At 37.5% G+C, this 12329-nt stretch overlaps 1 protein-coding gene across 1 annotated transcript in view; it reads left to right on the top strand.

Moving 5' to 3' along the window:
- LOC122797740 (solute carrier organic anion transporter family member 5A1-like) overlaps positions 1 to 12329 on the top strand; it is a 192096-nt gene that overhangs the window by 119986 nt on the left and 59781 nt on the right. Inside the window, exon 2 of the mRNA XM_044066264.1 lies at positions 1510 to 1751. Coding sequence (XP_043922199.1) covers positions 1510 to 1751 — 242 coding nt within the window. The remainder of the gene's footprint in view (positions 1 to 1509; positions 1752 to 12329) is intronic.

Here is a 12329-nt window from a genome sequence, read left to right as displayed (position 1 = left end):
ATTCTGGTGATCCTTACCATTGGTCAGTGTTTTTTCTGAAAACAGACATCTTCAGTACCCATAATTCCCTTTAGTTCTCCTCTTTAAGTGTAGGAAAAATGTTTTTGTTTCTTTTGCTGCAACTTTCTGTGTCCTCTGCCCAGCATATGTTGTCACATGCTACCCACTACTGTAGCTACTCATCTCTCTTTGTTTCCTTGTTATCTCTAGGTTGCCCCAAGTGAGACATCCTCCTCCAGGAGATATGTTTTGCAAGATGTTGACACCGATCACTTGCTTTGACAAGATGAGGCATACCTTAGCATTACTGATGTACAAGAGATTTTCTGTTGTCTGTCTACATTGTGTGGTTATAGGAATACAATGGCAGTGTGACATTGAACATTAACATTATTAAAATACAAAATCTTTTCTTGTCAAAGAATCTGTTCCTGGCCTCTGTCGAGAGTTCTGCACAACTGAACATTCTGTGTAGCCCCTCCCCATACAGGGAATGACAACAAACACTGGGTGTAGCTCTCTCAGATCGCTATTGTAGGACTAGAGTCTGCAACAGAGCCCAGTTCATTTACACCTCAGGTAGAAACCTTGCTGTTTTAGTACTGGGCAAACATCTGAAAAGTAGTTTCTAACTGTATACCTAGGCATTGTATAGGTACTGCACAGACATCTGTGGATTTTGTCTCACTGTCTTGGTTGGGATGTCCAAGTGTAAAATATTTCTGTTAACGTTGTGACAAATGTTCTTTGGGTCTAAGTTTGGCTACCAAATTTAAAAAACAGCAAACCACTAAACACCAAAAAGGAAACAACGAAAGAGAAATCAGCGAACTGAAACATCATCGAAAAATATGACACTGAATGGTCATAGTCTGCCAACATCATACACCACCCACACACCCCTAACTATATATACCAACTCCGAGATCATACTACAGTGGGGAAAAGGAAAAATGTAAAAGGTTTCCCTTCACTTACCATATGTATCATGTTACTTCTTGGTTGTTGGCCAACTATGGCCATTCAATATAGTTTTTTTTTGCAATGCTGTTTTAGTTAGCTGATTGTTCCATTCGCTCCTTTCTGTTCGGTGTTTCATGGTTTGCTTTTTTTCAAATTCGGTAGCTGAACATAGACCCATGTTCTTTCAGCAATGAATTGTTAGTAAGTTAGTAAGTCAGTTAGTTAGTTTGTTGGGAACCTTGTGAGAAAGCTGAACTGGTGATCCTTTTTCACCTTGACCAAGGCCAAAGGCAGTACATAATATATGGTAGACATGAAGTCTACTGTAATGAGATTACATTAAACAGAACATAAGCTAGAACATCGCAACATGTTGCTATACTAAAACTGAAGGCTATGATGAGTACAGGACTATGTAGAGCATGCTTTTTGAGTACATCAGAAGTAATGATAACATGGTTATATACATAGGGTATGTTGACTTCAGCAGTATATTAATGAATAAGGTAATACTAATACACACATTTTGCTGTTTTTGTTTTACAGATTAGAAACTACACAGACTGTGCCTGTGTTCAAATTCATCAGGTAATCACTCCACCATCAGGTGGACAGAGAAGCCAGATCCAAGTGGTTATTGTGAAGACTTATCTGAATGAAAACGGTTATGCTGTGTCTGGCAGATGTGATCGAACTTGCAATACCCTTATCCCTTTTCTGATCTTCCTTTTTATAGTTACCTTAATCACAGCTTGTGCCCAGCCTTCAGCAATCATTGTGACACTCAGGTAATTATTCATTACATATTTTTCTTTCATTTGATATCTGGGAAAAGCACGCTTTATTTGATGCAGGAGAATGTCAAGTAAATAGACATATGTCTCTCAATCAGATCAAATCATTTCTTATCCACATAATGAGTGAGCTATTCCTAACAAAACACTTTGTCTTGAACAACTATCACTTATATGATAAACCAGGGTCTATATTACAATGTCGAACTCACAGGAGTTCAAACGTTGTAATATCGAACCCAAAAATCCGAAGTATGAAAATAGTGAAGCCACGGCAGACTGATTTTTTTTCCCCAGGAGTCATTTTTGGGGCTTTGTTATTTCTTTCACTGTGGTGTGATCCTGGAGTTGGTATATTTAAGTAGGGGGTGTGTTGGGGGCACAGCCCCCCACTTTGTGGGGTGTGGGGGTGAAGCCCCCACTTTAGTTTAAGTTTAAAGTGTGTTTTTTTTTTGTAACAGAACAGTGATTTTTTTTCCCTGGGAAAAAAAATCGCTGTTCTGTGTTTTTGTAATTATTGGATTTCGAATTTCACGGTTCGATATTACAACATTCAAACTCCTGTGAGTTTGACGTTGTAATATAGACCTGCTAAACCATGCTATTTACCAGTCTTCTTCAATGGCTCTTTATATTTATATATGTATGTGTGTGTGTATGTATATATATATATATATATATATATATATATATATATATATATATATATATACATACATACATATATATATATATATATATATATATATATATATATATATATATATTTGTGTGTGTATCTATATCTATATCTATATCTATATCTTTATATAGATATAAATACAGATAGATATAGATATACATGTAAGTGTGGATAATGTGGGATCATATCTTGTGCCTCTCAGTGCTTTGTGTACAGCATCACAACAGTGTTTTCTATAACTAAGTAATAATTTGGTCTGTTGGTAACCCTGCATAGTGGAAAAGACAATACTGAAACAGTATCACTATTAAAGTTAAGAGTAGCAGTGGTACAGTCAATCTTCCAGTTATCCAGGAACAATACTTCTGGTTGATGCAAGTCACCCGAGATGGTAGAGTAAGTCAACAGAACACCAGGGGCAGTGTGAAACTCCTGTACAGTATAAAGAAAGCATTGATATGGTACAAAAGTGATAAATAATGTAATTTAGCCCAGGGTTGGCCTACATTATAACAAAAACTAGTCACTTAATTTAGATTTGTACTAATTGCTGAAATAAGCCATAAGATGGCAGGACCTGAAATGAGTCTTCTGCTGCATGGACTCTAATCACGTTAGGCGAGGAGATCACTGAGAATTTGTACATTTCCCTGGTGATAACTGAAGTGAGTCCCGGTTATTCAAAACCTGTAGACTGAATGGGCATCATTTGAGGGATGAATAACATGATTCAGAGGTTTGGAGAACTCAGAGGAAGTCGTATTATTAAAGGAGTGCAGAGGGTTCAGCCCCTTGGGGGAGGAGCGTTATTCTCCATCGGAAACTATTTTCATCAGATAATGCCAAGCTTTAATATAGTCATTATCAAAGTACTGTACCATATTTGGGACACTGGACATAAGAGAAGAAGCTGGGCCTCAGGTATGTGCCATTTGTCTGCATACTTAAGAAGCTCTGTAAGTGTGCAAACATTTTCACTTCCTCTTCATTCACTGAATTCATTTGGGTATTTCATTTAAAGTTTAATATTATATGGTCTGAAACTTGTCGACTTTGTTTTTTTTTCCCCCAGTATCAACATAAAATGAAAATAATCAAGCTTGGTTTAAAACTAGCCAAAAACACTCCTAGCCTGTAAGCAAATAATTAAAATTAATTTAAAAAAAGTATATATTTTAACTAACAGATGTTACAGCATAGGAAAGGAAATCTAGTACATAAGTATATGTATATGCAAAACCAAAACCTAAATAGTTCCAACCACCAAAACGACATAAAAACTATGAAGTGCTGAAGTAGTCCCTCACCAGAATATTCAAAACAACAAATCCATGTCTCAGTTGCAAATATGGGCAGGAAAGGCAAAAAACATACTTAGTAAAAACCTTAATTTATTTTCCAGGACTAAAACCAATGCTCAGATGATACAAGGTTAATAGCTTTCATCAACTATAAACTTCAGTTGACATCTTCAGAACCAAATGTGTCAAGCCATAAAACAAACCATTTCATATACTCAACAATTAAAATCTCACCAAAATTCACCTATCTAATTAATCAACCATGGCTTAAATCCTCTTAAAGTGACAACAAGGAAAATAAAATTGCTGATGCAACTGTTTTAAAAATAAAAAATATTACATAAAAAATTATCTAAAATCCAAATAATGAATTGGAAATGTTTAATATCATGTATACTGATATTAAATAAAATCTACTACACATAATACCTTGTACAAATTGTAAATACTACAGCCACCATATACACTCCATTATTTCATAGTTTCATAGTTTCATAGTTTAGTACTAGGCTATCTGCCCTGGGGCATTTGTAAGCCTAGCCATAGTGATGTGGCTTTTGCCACCCCATGAAATGGTACAAAAATGTACAGAATAAATTTAGAATACTGTGCCTCTGTCTAGTAGTGACACAATGAAGGTCCCTTATATAATAGAATTAGTTTACTGTGCCCCTGTCTAGCAGTGACACAGATGTGACCCCTGGTGTAAACTTACAATCTCCCATCCACTCATCAAGATTTCTCTTGAAAAGAGTCAGTGAGGGGCTCTGCCTAATATGAACTGGGATCTTGTTCCAAAGCATGGGAAGCCTCTGGGTTATGAATCTATCCCTCCAGCATGTCCTATTCATACTTGTGCCGAGGTTTAAGTCTTTAGCTCTCGTGGTCCTGATGGATTTGGATTTTTTGAGGTGGAGCATGTCCATCAGATCCTGATTGGACATGGCCTTGTACGTCAGGCAGAGATCACCTCTGAGCAGGCGGTATGCTACTGAATAGAGCTGAAGTTTCTTTAGTCTGGCAGAATAAGACATATGTTGGAGACCCTCGATCCTCTTGGTGAGGTACTTTTGTGGTCTCTCCAGCTGTTGCAAATGCCGGGTGAGGTACATACCAAATGGGGCATTGTACTCAATCATGGGTCTGATGAGGGAGGAGTATAGGGGTACAATGACATCCTTGGATCTGGATGTGAATCCCTTCATGATGAGGTGTGCAAGGTAGAATGTTTTTCTAACCACTTTGGCAATGTGGGTGTCAAATGAGAGGTCGCTGTCGACTTGGGTCCCTAGGTCTCTGATTACTTTTTCCATACTCAGTGGGTTGCTGTCTATGTGATAATTTGTGGGTACTTTGTTTTTCCCAAAGGGATGACTATACATTTTTTGGCATTTAGTTTAAGGCCGTGACTCCGGCACCAGTTGTCCGTTTCTGTGAGGCCTTTTGGTAGGATGTATGTGTCCGCTGGTGTATCGACTATGGCGCCTAGTTTGCAGTCATCTGCGAACTTTGTCAGCCACAACCCTCCCATGTTTGCTTTAACATCTGAGAAATAAATGCCGAACAAGTGGGGTCCCAGGACAGATCCCTGTGGGACACCACTTGTGACTGGCTTTGAGTCTGACATTGCTCCAGCCATTTTAACTTTATGGGTTCTGTCCTTTAGCCAGTTTGTAACCCATCTAATGACATAAGGATTTACGTTTAAGCTGTTGAGCTTATCTATGATGCCTGAGTGGGGTATTGTGTCGAAGGCCTTAGCCAAGTCCAGGTAGGCTGTATGGACTGCTTTGCCCTCATCAATGGCTCTAGTGACTGTTTCGAAAAAGTCAACCAGGTTCAAAAGGCAGGATCTGCCCTTTACAAAGCCGAACTGGGTGGGGTCAAGTGTCTGTAGGTCCCCTATGTCTCTGTTTATGAGTTCCATAATGATTCTTTCCATAGCTTTGCAGACCAGGCTGGTTAAGCTTATGGGGTGGTAGTTCCCAGGGTCTGTAGAGGTACCCCCTTTGTGGAGTGGGACCACTGTTGCTGTACGCCAGTGTTCAGGTACATATCCTGTAGTAAGGCTAAGGTTAAATAGCATTTTTATGTGCGGGTTTAGCTCCTCTTGGAGTTCACGTAGCACGCAACCCGGGATACCGTCAGGTCCCATTGATGCTGTGTTTTTAGCTTTGTTTAGGGCGGTTCTCACTTGGACATCTGAGATGACATGGAGATTACATTCAGCTGGGATAAGTATTTCTTCTTTTGGGGGTGAGGGAGGGGAGAAATTTGCACTGAACCTGTCAGCCAGAATGTTGGCAATATCTGTGGGTTCAGTGTATTTTTTGTTGTTATGAACTAACTCTGAGCATATCTGAGGGTTTCCGCCCAGGTTTCTAACATAGCTGAAGAAGGCCTTGTGGTTATCTTTAGTGTCCTTAGCGATTTTTCTCTAAAAGTTGGCCTTGAATGTTTTTATGAGAGAACATAGTTTTCTGCTAATGTTGATCAGAGATGTCTTCCCTTTATGGGATTTTGCTCTGACGTGCAGTAGCTTCCTTCTTTTGTTATACAGTTTGTTAATGGCTGAGGTCCACCAGACAGGACGCTTGCCTTTGGTGGAGAGGGACTTGGATTTATTTGGGATTGCATGATCCATGCATTCTTGGAGATGTCCATAGAAAGCATTTGTGAAGGATTCGGCATTGTGGGATGTGGTATCCACTGGCTCAGTGGGCTTAAAGGATACCATCTCAGTCTTAAGAAGAGTGAAGTCTGGTTTTGAGAAGTTTTTTACTGTGGTCTTTTGTGCTGGGGGTGGAGGTGGGATATGTATATCCAGGGTGATTAGTTTGTGGTCAGATCTCACTAGTGAGGGGTATACCTCCGGTGTGGAGCATTTTGTCCCCATGTTTGTGATGATCAGGTCTAGTATATTATCTCCCCTAGTGGGAGAGGTGACTAGTTGTTCCAGTGCATTTGAATTTATGAATTCCAGGAACCTTTGGGCTAGGGTATTAGGGCTTATTTATATTCTAAGTTTTAGAACACATGCAATGGAAGTGTTTTCATTGAGCCGGGGGGGGGGGGGGTGTCAGGGGAATTAAGGTGTAATTGTTATGTTAGCTCTTTTACCTCTTACATTGTTCCAAAAGGACCACTCCTGGGATTTAAAAGAACCCATTTTAACACTGTGAACTTAAAACTTTTAAAATCCTTACAAATAAGGGAATGTTTGTACAAAGCATTACATGCATTCATATTACTAATGTTATTAAGGTGGTCATAAATTCTATGTTTCAAGACTTGTCCACATGTATATGCATTTATGTTCAAACGGGTCTATATTATAAGCTCGACGGTTGAAAACATCGAACAACATATGGTCGATGTCTTCAAACATCGACCTTATAAAAAGACAAAAAAAAAGAAAAAAGTACCCTAACGAGTTTAAGCAGGGGGGCAAGCTCCCCTGCACCCCCACACCCCCCTCTACTTAAATATATCAACTCTGAGACCGCACTACATTGCAGTAAATAGAAATCTCCCTTTGCAGAGATTTCTGTTTACACACTCGGGATTCTGAGCATTCGATATTATCGTGCCGACGATGTCAGATTCAACATTGTCGGCTTTTGAAAATATAATATACACACGTTCAAACAGCCTTTCTCATCATCGATACCTATCTGTTTTTGATGTTATAACCTTCGGTGGAAGACTCTCTCCTGTATCCTCTTTGTGTGAAAAAAGATGCTTTCTCTTGTTTTTCCTGAGTTGGTCACCATCTGTCTTCAAGTTTAGGACTCTTGTTTTTGTGCATTTGTTCATTGTCACCAACATATATTTTCAGGGAATGAGTCTTGGAGGGCTTCATATAAAATGTTATTAGATTATGTTCCTAGCTTTAAGGGCAAGTGTGTAGCTGCAGTTTGATTTTTTTTTTTATGAGAATAAATAACTTTAATGTCATTTTTATGCCACAGCAGTTGTGTTGTCTTTTATGCTTTTATTTTTATGTTCTTGATATCTTTCTATTTGTATATTCTGAAAAAAACTGATAATTCACTTCTTAAACTACACATTTTTGCAGACATTGCAGTTTTACAATTTCTAATGACTGCAGTAACCTTAATTTGACTTAACTCACAAGTGGCGCTATCTGTACTGCTTTCAGATTCTGTTCTAAAATATTTCAATACAAGACACCTGGATATGGAGACTTGCATATTGCATGATCTACTACCTCTAAAGACAAACCATCATCTCAAATATGTGCCCTTTTTTATTTACTATAGCTTTAAGCATTACATATGTATATTTTTTTCGGAAAAAGAAGTCTTATTTTTAGTTTTAATGCCACTGGAATACACTAGTGATATGATTCAGATAGTAATTGTTTTTGTCAGCTAGAACAAAGTTCATGTGTGTATATTTGCAGAGAAAAGAATAGTTGAAATAGAAAATCCAGATGGTTATAGGTCTACTGGTGGTGTTCAGCCCTGTCTCTGAAATTGTTTGAAAGGTTTCACAAAATAATATCTCATCACACTCAGCTATAAAATGCATTTTGTTGAGGGGTTTCAGATGTAAAGACATCTATATAATGTTGACTTAATGTAATGAGTTTCATTGCATTCAGGTTTAATTTTATGGAGAGGGTAAGCAAGCAGGTATAAATGCACTGACAGCAAAAGTCATTATTCCACAGCAGTATGGATGACTTATACTTCTATTATAACGCAAGTTCAGTATAATTATATTCCGACACCTATTATAGCTTATTCTTCACCCTGTACAAAAGTTATATACCTAGCCATAATAAAAAAACATTAACTGCAGCATGCCAGACCTTTTATAGCTGTGTTTAATTGGTCGTATGTCAACTCTATTTCTCAATTCTTAGTGAACCTTTTAGGAAATTATGCAATGATACTGTGGTGCAAAATGCATTTAAAATTGTATTTTCATCCTTAAAGACTAAACACTCATTGCTGAAGATTGACTGGCCATAATATCATGGCCAGTAGGGGGTATTTTAGTAATGGCATCTTTGCAAAAACAAAAACATTTCTATTTTAGACAAATATACATTGTCATTATTTTTTTTTTACTTCTGATATTAGGCCATGTCACTACAGATATGTACTGGCCATGTGCTGTGTGTCCCACCACAATTAAAATTCATAACATCAACCCTAGTAGAAGCCAAGTAGAATGGATCTAGGACTATTGAATGAAAATTCAATAGTCCGAATCCACAATCACCGAGCACATTTAATGAAAGTGCTTTCACTGAAAAAGCGCTTTTGTTAAAGTGTGGTAGAAAAAAAAAACAATAAATCTACTTTTATGCAGGGGGACAAGCCCCTCTGCATGCCCCCCACACACCCCCTACTTAATATTTTCACTCCAAGATCACACTACAGTAAGAAAAAGAGAATATTCCCTTATCTGCACCGTAGTATGATCTCCGCAACAATCATTCCTCCACGACTCCCTCTTGCTGCAGGCATACTTCCGCGAAAGTGCTTTTACGGTAAAATGCACTTTTGCGGAAGTATGCTTGGCTATTTGTGTTTCGGTGAAAAGTTCCTTCGAGGATCAGTACTGATCCCAGTAGAATGTAGCATGCCAGAGTGTGAGAATGAAAAGAATTCTATTTCTATGTATAATGTGCAACATCGCCACCCCTTTTAATAAATCTTAGTAACATTTCAAGTTATATATCAGCTCTCAGATACAATCTGCAGCTAAGGTTACAAGTCTTCCCTTAAAGACTTGTATGTTGCTTACCATTGACATTGCCTGGACATTTTCTCTGCACCACACAGAAATTTTTGGTAATGGTGTATTTCCACTGAAAGACAATATGCTTTCCTGAGGAAATACATTTGATTTTTCTCTCTGATGAAATGTCATATCCATCCAAATATGTCCTGGAATGCTATCATATTGCCTGCTCCATATATACACTCATACAAGCCAAATAATGCAACTTAGTTTCTTGGCACATTGTAGTGGCTGTGTATGCCTTTTGGCAGTGCCCATCAATGCAGGCTTATATCTCTGAAACAGTTCATCATTTTCTACTGAAGGGGTTGGACAAGAAATCTGGATATTGTTTGTGCATTTAGGTGTAGAGAAAATAATATCTTCCTTTTAATTTTCTGAGTGCCATTACAAAGTTCCCCAGACTTGTTTTCTGTCTGAACATGCCAGACGCTTGCAGGAATTGATTTTAATGAGAAATATATAGTGTTTTAATTCTTATGTTGTAGAGCTGCAATATACTTATGATTTTATATTTTGTATGTGTGTGTTTGTGTGTGTGTGTGTGTGTGTGTGTGTGTGTGTGTGTGTGTGTGTGTGTGTGTGTGTGTGTGTGTGTGTGTGTGTGTGTGTGTGTGTGTGTGTGTGTGTGTGTGTGTGTGTGTGTGTGTGTGTGTGTGTGTGTGTGTGTGTGTGTGTGTGTTCAGAACAGGACAGTGTGCTGTTTTATTTTGAATTGAATCTGATGGCACCTGCATTATGTAGGAATTGAAATAATAATTAAAAAACTAACAATTCTGAAAACCAAGACATAGGTTATGCATTTATTTCATTCGTTAAATGCCACAAAACAATTGTATGCACTCCTATCCTACAGAGAATATCCTAACAGAATTTGTCCTTTCAAGTAGGGGACATCTCCTTTAACTTTGAAGAAGTCACATAGATTGCCTACAGATAAAAACTGTGATGGTTATTTTTCATATACCTAGATTTTCTGTTCATCTACACACAATCTATCTACTTCTGGCAAGCCAAAAGATTGTCTTGTCTCATTTAAACTTCTTTTTTTGCAGGGGGGCAAGTCCTCCTGAATTTATATATACCAACTAGAAGATCACCATACCTGTGAGTAAAGGGAATATTCCAGGAAATGGCCATCAGGGGCTTGGTATATGCAAGTCCATTCTTTCAGCCATTCAGTCTCCATGTATACATTGTAAAATATTTCCTGTATCTATCTATCTATCTATCTATCTATCTATCTATCTATCTATCTATCTATCTATCTATCTATCTGTCTATCTATATGCACATCCACACCGCCACTGAAAGCTGTATCAACATACTTTTTCATACCCCCACAAGAAAAAATTCCCCACTGTGTACATCTTGGGTAACCTACTGGTGGACAAAGACGGAATGTTCCAGCTTCAATTGCCAGAGGTTCAACCAGTCAATAAGTGAAGTTCCTCCACAGGAACTGCCAGTGAGTTGTGACGGAAGTGATTCCTTCTTGGGAGAAGGTGTGATTGTGGAGTTGGTATATATAAGTTTGGGGATGGGGGTCTAGCCCCCTGAAAAATTCACTAAAAATAGTTTTTTCAGCAGTTTTTTTTTCAGTGAATGCAGTTCGGAGATTCTGATCCTCAGTGCATTTGCTTTTGTCCACTCATAGTGGAAGTGTACTCCTGGGATATTTGACGTGATCTTCACCTAGTCTGTTGCTAGGAACAGCATTTGCTGTTCAGTATTCATGCATCATTCCAAGTACCATTAAAAAGCAACAACAGAGATTGTTATGGTGGGCATTGTTTGTTGGTAAAACTGTCCACAAGTTTACCTGATATCCGGGTTATATTTGTGCATTTAGTTAATTAGTCAGTTAGTTAGCTAGTTTAAATAATTTTATTAAACTGTTTCTGCAGTAAGAAATATTATTGAAACATTGCATCCAAGCAATTGGCTTAATATTATGAACAGAGGAAGTGTTAAAAACATAACTTTATAAAGCCATCAAATCTATATACACATTTACAAGGTTCAGCATGAACACATTTTGTTAATTTTAATACTACGTGAGTATATAGAATGAGTAATATAATTTTGTAAGCTTTGTCATAGCACTTAGAATGAAAAAAAATTATTATCTTAAATGTTAACAAGTTAAATAAGTTAAAGACCATCTTTCATTCTAGGGAGAAAGATTAATGCATTTGTTCAACTTCATAGAAATTAAAGTCTTGACCTTTAATTTTATGTTATCTGCTTTCTTTGAACCATAAGATCATTTTTTCTTTTCCATTCTTGACTTATAGTACTTTCAGTGATATTGGCAGGTGTTATTCTGACCTGTAAATATTATTCACCCATTTCCCAGAACCCTCTTCTAAACCAAAACATACTATTCCTATGAAAAAAGAGTTGCTATGACAATCTCATCCCAAAGTCTTACTGCTTGTTTCCATCTATTTCTTGAACTGGAATATGACCAAAACATAAGGTTTATGTTTGCCTGTGATTCATTGTGATGAAGGGAGATACTGCTGGCACAGCTATCTAGAATTTTATAAATAATTATATATCATTTGGGAATATCAACATGATTTATAAGATGCTTGTGTTACAAATGTATTAGAACTGTATGTCATGTGTATATCAAACTGCTGATACAGAAGTGTGAGTTGAAGAGGTTTTTGCAAAGTGGTGTTTGAACTGTAACCAGAGTGTGCCCTACTTGAATAGAACATAAATGTACATGCACTATTGTAACTGTTTAAAATGTATATATTTTAACAGTGGAAACTGGAATACAGGAGGTTACCTTCACAA

This window comes from Protopterus annectens, chromosome 3.part1, assembly GCF_019279795.1.
Source record: "Protopterus annectens isolate FY-2018-M chromosome 3.part1, PAN1.0, whole genome shotgun sequence".
Taxonomy (NCBI): Eukaryota; Metazoa; Chordata; order Ceratodontiformes; family Protopteridae; genus Protopterus; species Protopterus annectens.
This window is presented reverse-complemented; position numbering and strand designations above follow the sequence as displayed.